This window comes from Panthera pardus, unplaced genomic scaffold (genome assembly GCF_024362965.1).
Source record: "Panthera pardus isolate Hobbes unplaced genomic scaffold, ASM2436296v1 HiC_scaffold_19, whole genome shotgun sequence".
In the NCBI taxonomy this organism is placed as follows: Eukaryota; Metazoa; Chordata; class Mammalia; order Carnivora; family Felidae; genus Panthera; species Panthera pardus.
The window spans coordinates 14,353,372-14,368,594 of NW_026526754.1; the positions used below are offsets into that span (position 1 = coordinate 14,353,372).

Genomic DNA, 15,223 nt, shown 5'->3' on the forward strand with positions numbered 1-15,223 from the left:
ATTGGGGGGCACCTGGGTGGCTCAGTCAGTTGGGTGTCTTACTCTTGATTTCGGCTCAGGTCATGATCCCAGGGTCGTGGGACTGAGCCCTGCACTGGGCTCTGCGCTGAGCATGGAACCTGCTTCAGATTCTCTCCCTCTGCCCCTCTCCTGGCTCGCACATGCTCTCTGTAAAACAAAATAAAGTAAAAAGAAAAACCCAACATCTTATTGGGATGTAATTTATATATCATAAAATTCATCCACTTAAAGTGTAAAATACATTTTGTTTTTGGATATTCACAGAATTGTGCCAACTTCACCACAGTCTAAGTTTACAGTTTCATCCCTTCAGTAAGAAACCCTGCACCTGTTAGCAGTCACTCCACATACCCTTCTCCAGCCCTTGGCACCCACGAATCCCCTTCTAGATTTGCCCGTTTAGGACATTTCTCTACATAAAATCATACACTATGTGGTTCCTCTCACTTGGCATAAAGTTTTCAAGGCTCATCCGTGTCGCAGCTTGTATCTGGCCTTCACTCCTTTTTGGGGCTGATATTCCACCATAACAGTCCACCCCCTTTTGTTTATCCAGCTGACGCACACTTGGGCTGTTTCAGGTTTTGGCTGCTATGACCTACCTTGCTATGAACATTCGTGTACAAGTTCTTATGTGGATGTATATTTCCATTTCTCCTGGATACGTACCCAGGAGTGGAATCAGTGGGTCACACCCTGCAGCTGCTCCCTGGACTGAGCTTCAGGGGAGCAGCACATCTGACACGACAGGCTTCCCCTCCAGCCATGGCCTCATCCTGCCCTCAGTTACCACAGCCTTAATTAGGTCTGGCTGCCCTTCTTTAGGGAGACCACACTTCGGTGATGATGCTTTGTCTTTTATCTTTTAAAAAATTAACACTGATGTTGATCGTTTTTAAAAATTATAACAATATATATATATAGGTACTTCAGGAAAATTAGAAAACAAGAGTAATTGCAAAGAAGAAAAAAACACCCATAATATCACAACTCAGAGGTAATCATTCTAATAATTTGGTACATATTCTTTGACAGTTTTTTTTCTATGTGCACATATACTTTAAGACCAGGGGCACCTGGGTAGCTCAGTTGGTTAAGCGTCCAACTCTTGATTTTGGCTCAGGTCATGATCTCACAGTTTGTGGGTCTGAGCCCTAAGTAGGGCTCTGTGCTGACAGTGTGGAGCCTACTTGGGATTCTCTCTCTCTCTGCCCCTCCCCTGCTCACACGTGCTCTCTCTTTTAAAATAAATATATAAAGACCAAAATGAACTTATTGTATCTTTTGACTTGCTCTTTGAACATCATGAACATTTCCAAGTCAAATTTTCATCAATATTAGTTTTAACAAAAATCTCTTGCTGGCCGTTTCCTTTTCTTTTTTAAAAATGACTACATGGGGTGGCTGGATGCCTTAGTTGGCTAAGTGTCCGACTCTTGATCTCAGCTCAGGTCTTGATCTCAGGGTTGAGTTCAAGCCCACGTTGGGGCTCCGTGTTGCGTGTGGATCCAGTTTAAAAAAAAAAATGACTACACACAAAGCTAAATGTTTGAGCACTTTCTTAATTATTTCCTTAGGACAAACTCCTAGCAATGGAACCACTGGAACAACATGCATGGATTTCTTTTAAAGTTTTTATTTATTTATTTTGAAAGAGAAAACATGCATGTGTGAGTGGGGAAGGGCAGAGAGAGGGACAAAGAATCCCAAGAAGGCTCCATGCTGTCAGTGCAGAGCCCGACATGGGGTCCAATCCCAAGAACCGTGAGATCATGACCTAAGCTGAAATCAAGAGTGGGATGTTCAACTGACTGAGTCACCCAGGCGCCCGCATATGGATACCCTTAAGGCTCTCTGGACACATTCTCAGACTGCTTCTCAGGAAGACTGTTCCACTTGAGCCCTCCCCTCCCTGCCCTCTCACCTCCCAGTCAGAGCTCTCCGCATGGCCTCCTGGCTGTATGGGCATCTCCCAATGACCACGGCTGACAGGTAGAGAGGCTCTTCTAGAAGGTGCATCAGCAGTGCCCCCTGGCATCCGAGGACATTCCACCGTGCCAACTTGTCACTGCAGGACATGGAGCGGGTCCTGTCTCCCCGGCCTGGCTTCACCCGGAGCAGGCCCACCTGGTGATACGCTGCACCAGGCTTTCCCGAGTCTCCAGCTTCTCCAGGCACACATTTGGCTCCAGTTCTATAAACGTCCACCACTTTGGCACCACTGGGGGCCCTTCCGGTGACAGTGGCCAGTTCCTGTGTGGGGACATCAGAGCTGCTGACAGTTGGTGGGACTGGACCACTTTCCTGATTGTCCAAACTCTGACAGTGAGCCACACCATCGGGAATCCCAGGTTCAAGCCTCATCTTTTTGGTCACAGGACTACCCAGGTCTTCATAGTTCTTTTCATCTTCAGGAGTTTCTGGGTTACCACTGGCTTCTTCTGATGGCTTACTGGCCCAACGTCTACTGACGGGACAGCAGGGCTGATCTTCAAATTCAAGCATTGGAATGATGGAGGCATCCCCACCTGCAGGAGAAGGAACCCCTTAAAAACCAGTGGTTCTCTGTGCACATTGATTTTGTATCCTGCAACTTAAAAAAAAAAAAACCAAAACAAAACAAACAAAAAAAAAAAAAACCAGTGGTTCTCAAAGTGAGGCCCCCAGACCAGCCACATCAACATCCCTTAGGAACTTGCGAGAGCTGTAGATTCTTGGGACCCACAGTGGACCTGCTGAATTGGAAACTCTGGAGGTGGTACCCACAATGTGTGTTTCAACAAGTTCTCCAGGTCATTTTGATGCAGGCTCAAGTTTAAGAACCACTGTCTTTTTCATTTTTATATTTTTATTTTTTTAAAGAGAGAGAACAGGGGAGATGGGCAGAGGGAGACAGAGAGAGAACCTTAAGCAGGCTCCACACTCAGCCTAGAGCCCGATGAGGGGTTAGATCCCATCACCCTGGAATCATGACCTGAGCTGCAATCAAGAGTTGGAAGCTTAACCTAAGACTGAGGGACCCAGGAGCCCTACGAAGAACCACTCTCTTAAATGGAGTTTAATTCTATTTTCCAGCTGCCCTGAGATGTATTAGGAAGACTTGTCCAAACTTCCTGAGTAAGAATCCTCTGCGACTCTATCTTATCTAGACCGAGTGAGTTAGAAACGCTGGGGTGGTAGGATCTGGAAAACTGAATACTTTAAACAAAGATCTCAAGTAATTCTCATCCCAGGAAGTTCTGAAAACATTAGTTTAGATCACGATTTGTCAACTTCCATACTACTGACATTTGGGCCAGACAATTCTTTGCTGTGGGGGCTCTCCTTTCCATTACATGTTTGGCAGCTCCTTGGTCTCCACCTACTACTAGCTACCAATAGCACCTCCCAGCCTGACCATCAAAAATGACTCTAGATGTTGCTAACTGTCCCCGGAGGAGCAAAGCCGTCCTGAGTAAAGAACTTTGGTTCACAACGAGCACAGGTTCCCCAGCACATTTTGTGGGATGTTATCCCATGAGATGGAAAACCAAAGTGGGAGGTTGATTTCATGGTTAAACATGTTTGGCAAAAATGTTTAGTTTCCCCATCTCGGAGATCTTTGTGTATGTCCTCACAGTAAAGACTCTGCAGTGAATTATATACCTGGCATTTCCCTGCAGTCGGTTAGAGATTTCTCACCTAACTCTACGCTTAAACAGAATCAAAGAAAACCAGAGGTTAGTAAAAAGCACAGCTTCCCTGTGAAAAAGGAGCTACTTTTTCAAACACTAACCTAATGTGTGTTGCTTTTTTAAAGCATGTAAATAATACATTTGTAGTCTTTATAACCTAAGAGTGGGAAAAGCAAAAGAGGTAGATGTGGGCGTATTGCCAGAAAGGCTGGCTGGCAGGCTTCCAGAGGTCTCACAAGGTGACAGTGACTTTGGAGAATTGACTGGGGCCCACCTCCCACTCAGAAAGCTCCAGAGGCTGACTCATGCTAATCAAACTCACAAGCAAGGGCCGGAAGTAGCTAACCCAGGCACCAAATTCTCAATTAGCAATGAGGAATAAATGCCAAGGGAGCCAGATAGTCAAATTCTCCAGGTAGTGTTCTTTCCTCCTGCAGACAAACCATGCATGGGTGGACATCACATTTTAAAAGATTACCCATGAGCCCAGGACAGTTAGAACAGTGGTTCTAGATTTTGATTTCACAGACCAGTAAAATTTCCAGTAGATTTTAAGATCAACAGATTACTTTGTATTCCATCAAGTAAGATCTTTTAAAAATCCTAATTACTACGATGAAAAATAAAAGAAAAATCTTATAACCTTCACATGGAAAGGAATTAGCTTTTTGAAAAACTCATTATAGTCCTGATTTTTCCCATCTGGCTATGGACCAGCCTGTGGACCACAGATTTATGTGGTCTGGACAGCCATGACCTGCAGATGCTTCTCTCTCCACAATAAGGCTACGCCTGCCATCGGGATCAGCCAAGCCCTGGCTACTCAAAGTGTGGTCCACAGGCCAACACCACTGGCATTGTGGGGACTTGGTTAAAAATGCAGAACCTCAGACTTCATCCCAGACCTAATGAATTTCAATCCACATTTTATTAAGATCTGCGGGTGGTTCATATGCATATTGTTGTTTGAGAAGCACTGAGTTAGGAAACATCCTTTGGTTCTTGGACATCCTTTGGTTCTTTGGCTTCTGCTGCTAATAACTAAGCATGGATGAGCCCTGCCTACTTCACTCTGCATGTCGTTTTTCTGGCCTTTGACTCAACCAATTATTTTCTGATAGACTCATTCTTTCTTAAGCTATATCACATTTTTGATTTGAATTATGACCAAATCTTGGCAGCTATGCTATCTCTTTAGAATGAGTGCCTGTATCTGATCAAAATGCACGTGTTAGTTTTAAAGCTTAATACTCAGAGAACAATAGTCTGCTCTTATTTCAAAGGATTTAGGGTAAGGAAATTTTACTGCCATCCCTGAATTGCTGTCTACAAAGGGTAGAAATTATTTTCAATTTTCAAGACAAAAAAAGAGTGGCCACCCCTAGGCTATGCCTGGTTTTCCTGCCTAATACAACCACAGCACCTGAACATCCCCTTATAACTCATCAAAATTTAACTTAACTAATCATGACTGTCTACATTCCCTAAAAGACTCTATGAGGCTAAGCCAGGGGCTAATCTTATTCACTGCTATACATCTAGTATGTCATACTGTACTTGACAAGTAGCAGAAAATATCTGTTGCATGAATGAATGAATGAATGAATGAATGAATGAATAGAATGAGTTTCAGCATAAATCTCTATAGAACTCAAGGCTTTGGGCTTCTAAGCCCCATTGTTGGGTTCAGAGGAGGTTTAAGCTTCACAATCCTGTTGGGAGCTGAGAACTGGGAGCTGAGCCTTTCCTTGGTAGAGAAGTGATTAGGCACAATGGCCTGTTCAGAAAAAGGCACTGTCCACTGGCTGTAGCTACACTTCAGCCAGAAGAGCTTTTTGGGAAATGCATCTATGGATAAGACAAACATAAGGAAAAAGACAATGTAACATCAACCCAAAGGCTTGAATATACTTACAGGGTGTATGGCTGGAGAAAAACACAAACAAGATGCCTTGTCTGAGTTTCCACAGCCCTCTCTGAGTTCCAGGGACAAAAATGCTATTCTCCTTCAGGGCGGCCGCCAAGTGGAGCTGATGCAGAAGGTACCTAATGGGGTGCAAGATGTTATCAGAATGAACAACCGATCACTGCGATACAGGGAAAGACTGGCTGGGTGATTGTCTAAGAAAGAAAGAGCTACTGCAGCCCAATGGGACTGGCACTGGAATCGGGAATTACGAGAATGATCTAGACCAGTGATTCTCAAAGTGTGGCCCTTGTACCAGCAGGATCAGCATCATCTGGAATCTGTTAGAAATGCAATCTGGACCTGCTGAGTCGGAATCTCTAGGGGTGGGCCCAGCGATCTGGGTTTTCACAAACCTAGGTAATTCTGATGCACATCGGGCATGAGAACCACTGTGTAGACCAGTGTTATTCAAAGAGTAGTTCACAGACTGACATGGTCAGTATTACTGGAGAGCTTATTAGAAATGCACATTCTGGGACCCCCAAGGCAGGCTAAATCAGATTGCGGATGTGGCTTTACCTTTGGAAACTCCTCCTGGCTATGACCTCAGCATGGCTATCATTGAGGATGTCTCCTGCGGCAAAGACAGGACACTAGTGAAGACATATAGAACATGGAGAGGCCCTGTTTCCTAGAAGTAGAACACAGTGGTTTCCCCCAGCAGCCAGGATGGCCACGTAGCTCCTGGAGGACTTTGTCAGAAAGTATTGCAATGATTAAAGGCAATGCAGAGTTTCCTCAACTCAACGCTACTGTACGTTTTAGGTTAAAAAATTCTTTGTTGGGGCAGTCTGTCCTGTGGATATGTAAGATGTTTAGCAGCATTCCTGGCCTCTACCAGAGGCAGGTAGCACAGTATCCCCCTCCCCCTAGTTGTAACAACCGAAAATATCTCCAACCATTGCCAAATGTCCCCTGGGGGGCAAAATCTCCCCATAGCCAAGAACTACTGATTTATAGGAAAATATCTGGGGACAGGGGTCCAAGTCTTTTGTACTCTGGTATCACACTTCCTCTTATGGTAATATAACCTCAACAAATTCAATCCATAATGGTCCTGGAACCGGGAGGCAAGGCGGGGAAAATGAGGAAAGCAAACTTGAGAAGGAATCTGCTAACTGGAAGCAGAAGGTGAAGATGCCAGATCTCTAAGGGATTTCCATATTCTTGCTGGTGCCCAAATCTCCATTTGATTGCTTTTGGAGGCTTCAGATAAAATGTGGGGTGGCTAAGTCCGGGGGACTTCTGGTTTGAGCATGAACATATTGGCCAACTTTCAATCTACTCAGAAAGTATGTTCCTGGAGGCCTTTGCTTTCACAGTTTATTTCCATTCTTTAAATGAATTCTATGGGGTGCCTCAGTGGCTCAGCCAGTTAAGCAGCTGTCTCGTGATTTTGGCTTAGGTCATGACCTCACGGTTTGTGAGCCCTGCATCGGGCTCTGTGCGGACAGTGTGGAGCCTGCTTGGGATACTCTCTTTCTTTCTCTGCCCCTCCCCAACTCATGCTCTCTCTCTCAAAATAAATAAACTTAAAAAAAAATGAGTTCTGTCCTTCCATCTGGAGTGACAGTCAGCGGGAACATTAAGGTTGGCCACCTCGGCCATACGGCCCCTTCGCTGAGAAGAGGAAAAGACAACATGGACAGTGGTTTCCAGACCCCACCTGGGCTTACCGCTCTTCCTCATTTTGGACTGGCCTATGCATTTCGTCCCCGTTCCCATTGAGACAACTTCCTTTGTCACTGAGAGGAAAAGAATGAATCATTAAGTGAGCTCTCACAATATGAATGGTCCCCCTCCTCAGGTTTCACATCTGCAGACTCCTCCAGAGCATTCTTACAGGCTGACCCAACCGGGGGCTGTGGTTGTGGTTCTGGCATGGCCAACTCCCACCACCGGAAGGACTGCGGCACCTGGTGGAGAGCAGGGGAACATTCCCACCACTGCATCTGCCCCCAGCCAGGGCCGTCCGGCACAGCCAGGAACAATTCTACCATCTTTGACAGGGAGAGGGAGCATTTGGAGGTGGAAAGGTCTCACCTTGCACCGGTTTGTTAGCACCGCCACAGGCCTGGTCGATGGCAGGCTGTATCTTCACCACGGCTGCTAGCAACGTCCACTCACGGTTGGGCTCAGGCTTCCCCTGCTTGGGCAGCCTGGTCTGGTAGTGCTCGTAACACAGCCGCGCAATCTCATCAGCGGTCCACATGGTCTGAGTTAGCGCTGAGCCTAATCAAGAACCACAACCATCAGAAGTACAGAAAGGAGAACCAATGCGAGGTGCTACAACGTGCCTGGGTGCTTCAGGAGGCTTTTGGGGTGGCCCACCCGCATTCATGCTGAGGTTTCTGTGCCTGGAACTCTATGGGTCACGTTCTGCTACTTCCCTGTCCCCTTTGCATTTTTTTTTAAAGTTTATTTATTGAGAGAGAGAGAGAGAGAGAGCACGCATCAGGGTAGGAGGGGCAGACGGAGAAGGAGAGAGAGAACCCCAGGCAGGCTCCGCACTGCCAGTGCAGAGCCCGACAGGGGGCTTGAACACAGCAAGTGTGAGCTCATAACCTGAGCCAAAGTCAAGAGTCGAGCACTTAACCAACTGAGCCTCCCAGGCGCCCCTCCCCTTTTCATTTTTAAGGAAAGATCAAAGAAGTCCCAAATCCCATCAGCCCCAGAAGACACCCTCTTTCTTAAAGCTGTTTGTTGTTGTTGTTGTTGTTGTTGGATATCTGACATGAATCTATGAATCTGAACCTACTACTCAAAATAAAAGCACATGAGAGGGAAGTATTCCCCACTACTCCAACTTTCATTTGGAAAGTAAAGTATTTCATCTGCATGTAAACTATTGCAGACCTTAGCCGGCTTTGGGCAGACTCTAATCATACAAGGTTTATCTTTCTGGGCAGATGCTCTTTTCCACCTTCTTTCTCAGACATTTTATTTTTCTTTTCTCTGCCTTCTCCCCACCTCCCGGCAGAATGACTGGGAGTTTTACTCTGGTAAAACTCCACTGATGCCATCAAGAAAACAATTCTTAAATTTCTCCCGTAATGTTTTATGAGACAGAGGGGGGAAGTGACAAAGCGCAGAGCTTTCTCACCAGTCAAGTGTTCTCTCTGCAGGAGTATGTGTTAGAGTGTGGACTTTCGAGTTACCCTATCTGGGTTCCAATCCTCGCTTTGCCACCAGTTGTGTGATACTGGGTAGATGACTTATCCTGTTTATCTGTTAAAATAAGGATAACAGTAGTATTTGATCTATGGCTTATTCTGAGGATTAGTATTTATAAAAACCAATTGCTGGGGCGCCTGGGTGGCTCAGTTGGTTAAGCGTCAAACTTTGGCTCAGGTCATGATCTTGTGGTTTGTGAGTTCGAGCCCCACGTCGGGCTCTGTGCTCATGGCTCAGAGCCTGGAGCCTGCTTTGGATTCTGTGTCTCCCTCTCTCTCTGCCTCTCCCCGATTCTGTCTCTCTCTCAATAATAAATAAATATTAAAAAAAAATCTTAAAAAAGCAATTGCTACAATATTAAGCATAATTAATGTCAACTGTGAATAATATTCCAAAAAGGAACATTTCATGTTCCTAAATGATTTGTCCTAAGCTCCTTGGGGAGCAGAGGGGCTGTAATAGCAATGTAAAGCTATGCATAAAAATCATTAAGCAGATCAGATTTGAGAGACCACTTTGCTATAAAATACTCTTTTACTCTTGACTCTGCGCTCATTCAATGATCCCATTTAGACTCAAATGTATGAAAAGCTTCTTAGTAGAAAATGAGATCATATGGTGACGGATATAGCTAAGTGTTAAAAAAAAAAAAAAGGCTTATTTGAGTTCCAATGCATGCAATTTCTGAAAATTATGAGCCCCTGCATTGGGTCAAATTAATTAAACAAGGAGGCTACTAGACTGATGCAGCTTTAAAGCTGTGGTGGCCTGTGTAAGCAAACCATGGTCTAAGCCTGCTCACGCTTCTAGGTTACAAAAGCAAAATGCTAAAGAAAACCAAACACAAACAGCCTCCTAGGCTTTAAAATATGGCCAAACACTTTCCTTTCTTGCTGCATTTTATTACGTCTCTCTTCTGGTTCTGATCTGCAGAGTCCTCCTAGCCATTTTTGGTTTGGTGCTAACTGGAACTGATTTTTGCCCCAAAAAACTCTTAAAAATTTTTAATATGCTTATTTATCTATTAAATGTGGAGGCCTGCTGCTGCAATAAAAAGCCATGGTGGGGCGCCTGGGTGGCGTAGTCGGTTAAGCGTCCGACTTCAGCCAGGTCACGATCTCGCAGTCTGTGAGTTCGAGCCCCGCGTCGGGCTCTGGGCTGATGGCTCGGAGCCTGGAGCCTGTTTCGGATTCTGTGTCTCCCTCTCTCTCTGCCCCTCCCCGTTCATGCTCTGTCTCTCTCTGTCCCAAAAATAAAAAAAAAAAAAAAAAAAAAAAAAAAAATCCATGGTAAATCAGACCACAGTGATTTAAAACAATCATCTGGCAGGGACTGACCTAAATTGTAACTTTTAAGTCAGAGATCCAGCATGTCACGTATGTCCCAAAGCAAAAGCATGGGAGATCCTAGAATCCTCCATTTCTAAGGGGCTTTTCCCCTCTCATTTCAGGGAGGTGGGAAGGTGGGGAGGGACGGGCATCACAAGGCATCAACCTGAAATTAAACCAGAGGCACATACCGCCAACTATAATAGCCAGGGAAGACAGAACTTGCCAGAAGTAACATCAACTCCTTAAGATGAAGCAGCCCAGAACTGTAGCATCATCTCATTCGCAAGGTTGTATGGATGAGCGTGCACAGTAGTTGAAATTAATGTTTTGTTAAACTCGGTCCCCTAAAATTCAAATACATTCTCCTATATCTTGAGTAACTTCATAGGAAACAATAGCTCAGTTAAACAGGCATTTCTTTGCCCACAAGATCGCACATTACAACAGGTGCAAGGAGCGTTAGGAATTCTCCTTTTCAAAGAAAAGTTAAAGCAAGTCGGCTGCCAGGGGAGAAAAGGTTTTCGCCTTAGGCCCCCCTCCTCAATACTCTCGGCCGCGGCCCCACCTCGGTCAGCTCTAGAATAGATTGGCACCCATTGTGCAAGTTACAGGAGAGGCTCTGGGCCTGAGAAGCAGAGCCCCGGCGCGCGACTGCCTCCTCGGGTGCTGTGGACGCTGCCGTGAGGTCACACACCCCGCGCCCACCCGCAGCGGACACCGGCACTTCCGGGAAGCCAGCCGCCCTTTCCACGCGGGAGACACGATCCTCACAACCGGTTCGGACAAATATGGGCTGGGGAAGTTAGACCGAGGGCAGCTCACCCAGCAGGGTTGGGGTCTCCCACATTCGCGCGCCCTCTACCCCGCTACCTCTTCACCTCCCAGACGCTCCCCTCCCACCTCCAATGTGCGCGCCCTGGGAAGGAGGGAGAACAGCGCGGCGTAGCGGACGTGATGTCACAAAGAGGCTGGTCTTTCAGGTTCCGCCCCCAAAGGCGCGCGGTGCACGCTGGCCCTTGTAGTCCGACTGGTTTGGAGCGGGGGACTGTGGAACTGAGGTTAATAATCCAGCGTGTTGCGGCGCCCGGGTGGTTTAGTTGCTTAAGCGTCCGACTTCGGATCAGATCATGATCTCAGGGTTCGAGGGTTTGAGCCCCGCGTCGGGCTCTGTGCTGACAGCCCAGAGTCTGGAGCCTGCTTCGGATTCTGCGTCTCCCTCTCTCTGTTCCTCCCCTGCCCCCACTCCGTCTCTCTCTCAAAAATAAAGATTTAAGAAAACAATAATAATCCAGAATGTTGGACCGTCGGTACCGGTGAAATGGCCTGATGAAAGCTGACTTTCTGGTTCGACTAGTAGAATGGCGTCCTATCATGGACCACTAGTCTAAATTTCTGTCTAAAATAGCGCTGTACAACAGAAATATAATTTGAGCCAAATATTGTAAAATTTTCCAATAGCTACATTAAAAAAAGTCAAAAGAAATAGGTGAAATTAATTGTAAACACATATTTTATTTAGTATGTCCAAAGTATTATCGTTTCAGTGTGTAATCAATATTTTATTTTATTTTTTATAAATTAGCCTTTTTTAAATTTATTTTTTATTTTTTAAAATTTGCATCCAAATTAGTATATAGTGAAGCAATGATTTCAGTAGATTCCTTAATGCCCCTTACCCATTTAGCCCATCCCCACTCCCACAACCCCTCCAGCAACCCTCAGTTTGTTCTCCATATTTATGAGTCTCTTTTGTTTTGTCCCCCTCCCTGTTTTTATATTATTTTGTTTCCCTTCCCTTATGTTCATCTATTTTGTCTCTTAAAGTCCTCATGTGAGTGAAGTCATATGATTTTTGTCTTTCTCTAATTTCACTTAGCATAATACCCTCCAGTTCCATCCACGTGGTTACAAATGGCAAGATTTCATTCTTTCTGGTTGCTGAGTAATACTCCATTGTATATATATACCACATCTTTATCCATTCATCCACCGATGGACATTTGGGGTCTTTCCATACTTTGGCTATTGTTGGTAGTGCTGTTATAAACATGGGGGTGCATGTGTCCTTCCGAAACAGCACACCTGTATCCCTTGGATAAATGCCTAGTAGTGCAATTGCTGGGTGCATGTAATCAATATTTTAAAAAGCTGAGGTATTTTACAGTGTTTTTTTCATACTTAAGTTTAATAAATCTGGTATTTTATACTTACAATATATCTCAGTTTGAACCAGCCACATTTCAAATGCTCAACAGCCACATGTAGCTAGTGGCTGCTGTATTGGGTAGCGTAGGTCTAAAATCTTCAGATTGCCAGGAATAGGTAGTATAACTTGTCTGGATAATTCAGGAACCTGTACCATCCAACAATTGTATACCTCATTTCCTAAAGATGAGAAAATTCACTTTTCTTCTTGTTACATCTCAGAAGTTACAAATTAGAGTGCAGCTTACTTGACCCTGTCCTTCTTTCTAGTTCAGAAGAAAAGGGCCACAAGACTCCTTCAAGGCTAAGGACTCTGCTGCTCTTTCCTGTCTCTCCAACATCTTTAAAAAAAAATTTTTTTTTAACGTTTTATTTATTTTTGAGACAGGGAGAGACAGAGCATGAACAGGGGAGGGTCAGAGAGAGGGAGACACAGAATCTGAAACAGGCTCCAGGCTCTGAGCTGTCAGCACAGAGCCCGACGCGGGGCTTGAACTCACGGACCGCGAGATCATGACCTGAGCTGAAGTCAGACGCTTAACCGACTGAGCCACCCAGGCGCCCCTCTCCAACATCTTTAATCCGCAACTCTCCCTCTTCTGTCTTTAAAGAAGCACTGATGGCGGGGCGTGGGGGGTGGGGATCATCAATCTCAGGGATCAGTACCACCATCAATCTAGTTGTATAAATGGAAAAGTGAGTCACCCTCCTTGTCATTTTCTTTCCCATAACCCCCACAATATAATCCATTGCAAAATCCTGTTGATTTTACTCTGTCTCTTGGATCCATTCACTTCTGTCCACTTCCATGGCAACAGCCCAGGATGTCTCCCTCTTGGATTGCTATGCTAACCTCTAGACTTTCACCTTTCCTTGCCCAACTCCAATTCTCTTTCACAGAGTAGCCAGACTGATGTTTTATTTATTTGATTTAAATTTTTTAAATGTTTTATTTTTGAGAGACAGAGAGAGAGAGGCAGAGAAAGAGGGAGACACAGACTCCAAAGCAGGCTCCAGGCTCTGAGTTGTCAGCACAGAGCCTGAGACGGGGCTTGAAGTCATGAACTGCAAGATTATGACCTGAGCCGAAGTCAAAGCTTAACCCACTGAGCCACCCAGGTGCCCCAGACATGTTTTAAAAACACAAATGTGATGTTACAGTCTTGCTTTAATACTTTAGTGGCTTTCCAGCACTCTTAAAATACAAAATCCCATAGTAGGGCTGAGACTACATAAAATGCCATCATAATAAGGCTCATACCCCTGTGTGGCCTGCCTCCTACTTTATCTGGTGGCATATTTTCACAGTCTTCTGTACTCTATCTGGTGTCATTGGCCTTTTCTATGCTCTTTCCTATCTCAGGGCCCTTGCACTTGTTGCTACATCATGGAAAGCCCTCCTTCTTTGACTAGTTAATGCTCTATCTTCTTTCAGATCTCAGATTCTCATGTCCTCAGGGAAACCTTCCTTAACTAGGTGTGTTAGAGTTTCTCAACACCCCACAGCCGTCTCCTTCAAAGCATTTATCAGAGCTGCCATGAAGCTTGGGACCGTGCCTTTCTGTTCACCACAGTACGGCAGATAGCACATTGAACCTTCAACCATTTAAGGAAGTAATGGGACTTTATAATTACAATCCTTATGTTCCTTCTAGCTTTCATCCTGTTTGTTATTCTTCCTGTTAAATCCCAGACAAATTGCTACTGCTTCAGTTCATCTCTATCTCCAGTCTTCTTGAGGCCAGATAGCTGGCTTCTGCCCCCTGCCTACTAAACAGTCCTTTAAAGGTCACTCGTGACCTCATTGTTCTTGTTGCTTTTTCTAGTGGTAGTGTTGCCTGAGGTCCAGTACCCCATCTTGACCCTATACCCTCTCCTTTGGGGGGAGGCCGGGAATGATGGTTTTCATTTTAATACCATCTTGCTGGGGGATGTGCCATATGGAAGGGTTTCTTTTGAAATTACACCTGGTCATCTATCACTACGGCCAAGTGCTCCTAGAGCCTGTGTTTAAACACCAGCAAGGGTTGGAGGTGCTCAAAACTCTGAATTAATTCCTAGGGAGGTAATTCTGCATGCTAAGATCATTGTACCAGCTACAGAAGTAAAATCTTGCTCTGTGAAAGTAGACTCTTAAACTGGGCTGCTTGCAGGCTTTGCTGAGATGCAAAAGGCAAGTCCTTTGTGGTAGGACTCATTGGAAGGTTTCCCCCAGCTGCCTCGTGCATCAGGGGTCAGGGACTCCATTATACCAGCACGGCCTCAGCCATGACCTTGTGTCATTCCTAACCTAGATGAAAGGAGCTGAAAGTAATGATAAAACTCCAGACTCACCATTCAGCATCGTACTTACTGTTCCCACCTGAGGCCAAATGATGTCCAAAACCTAACACTCTACCTTTCCTCTCAAACTGCACTTCCTGTTTGTCCCATTTCATAAAGGACAACTCTTCAGGCCCCAAACCTTGAAATCATCTTTGGACTCTTTTCTCCTGATCCACATCCCATCACCAAATTCTATCGACTTGAGGAACAGGTAGAGTCGTCACTTGTAAGCATCTCTGTTACATTAAACCATTGGCACTGTCATCTCCCTTTCACTGTTGCCCTCCCTGTGCTAACTAGAACAGTATTTTGAAAGCCCTCTATGCAAAACCCTCCAATGGCATCCCACATCACTCATGATAAAACACACACTCCTCAGCATGGCTTACAGGGATCTTTCCGTACTCCTCCAGTCACACCAGACCCTTTGCCGGTCCTTGAAAATACAGTCCTCTGGTCTGGATTGCCCTTCCCCTTAGGCGTGTCTCCAGCTCTCTACTTAAATGTCACCTAGAAGAGTCTTC

General features: G+C 45.2%; 1 protein-coding gene across 9 annotated transcripts in view; it reads right to left on the reverse strand.

Moving 5' to 3' along the window:
* The window catches only part of ADAT1 (adenosine deaminase tRNA specific 1), a 31,026-nt gene extending 19,926 nt beyond the window's left edge, over nucleotides 1-11,100 (reverse strand). For 4 of the 9 annotated variants that reach the window (XR_008423564.1, XR_008423565.1, XM_019413140.2 and 1 more), the window contains exons 1-6: nucleotides 10,992-11,099; nucleotides 7,708-7,896; nucleotides 7,341-7,409; nucleotides 6,184-6,238; nucleotides 5,611-5,741; nucleotides 1,946-2,549 (exon numbers count right to left, since the gene is read on the reverse strand). Coding sequence is in view for 7 of the 9 variants with exons in the window: in XM_019413140.2 (XP_019268685.1) it covers nucleotides 1,946-2,549; nucleotides 5,611-5,741; nucleotides 6,184-6,238; nucleotides 7,341-7,409; nucleotides 7,708-7,896; nucleotides 10,992-11,016 (1,073 nt within the window). In the remaining 2 variants the exon portion in view is untranslated. Of the gene's footprint in view, nucleotides 1-1,945; nucleotides 2,550-5,610; nucleotides 5,742-6,183; nucleotides 6,239-7,330; nucleotides 7,410-7,707; nucleotides 7,897-10,357 lie in introns of those variants that run through there. The other 5 variants (XM_019413132.2, XM_019413135.2, XM_019413130.2 and 2 more) reach the window with 5 other exon arrangements.
* Nucleotides 11,101-15,223: the final 4,123 nt, after the last annotated feature.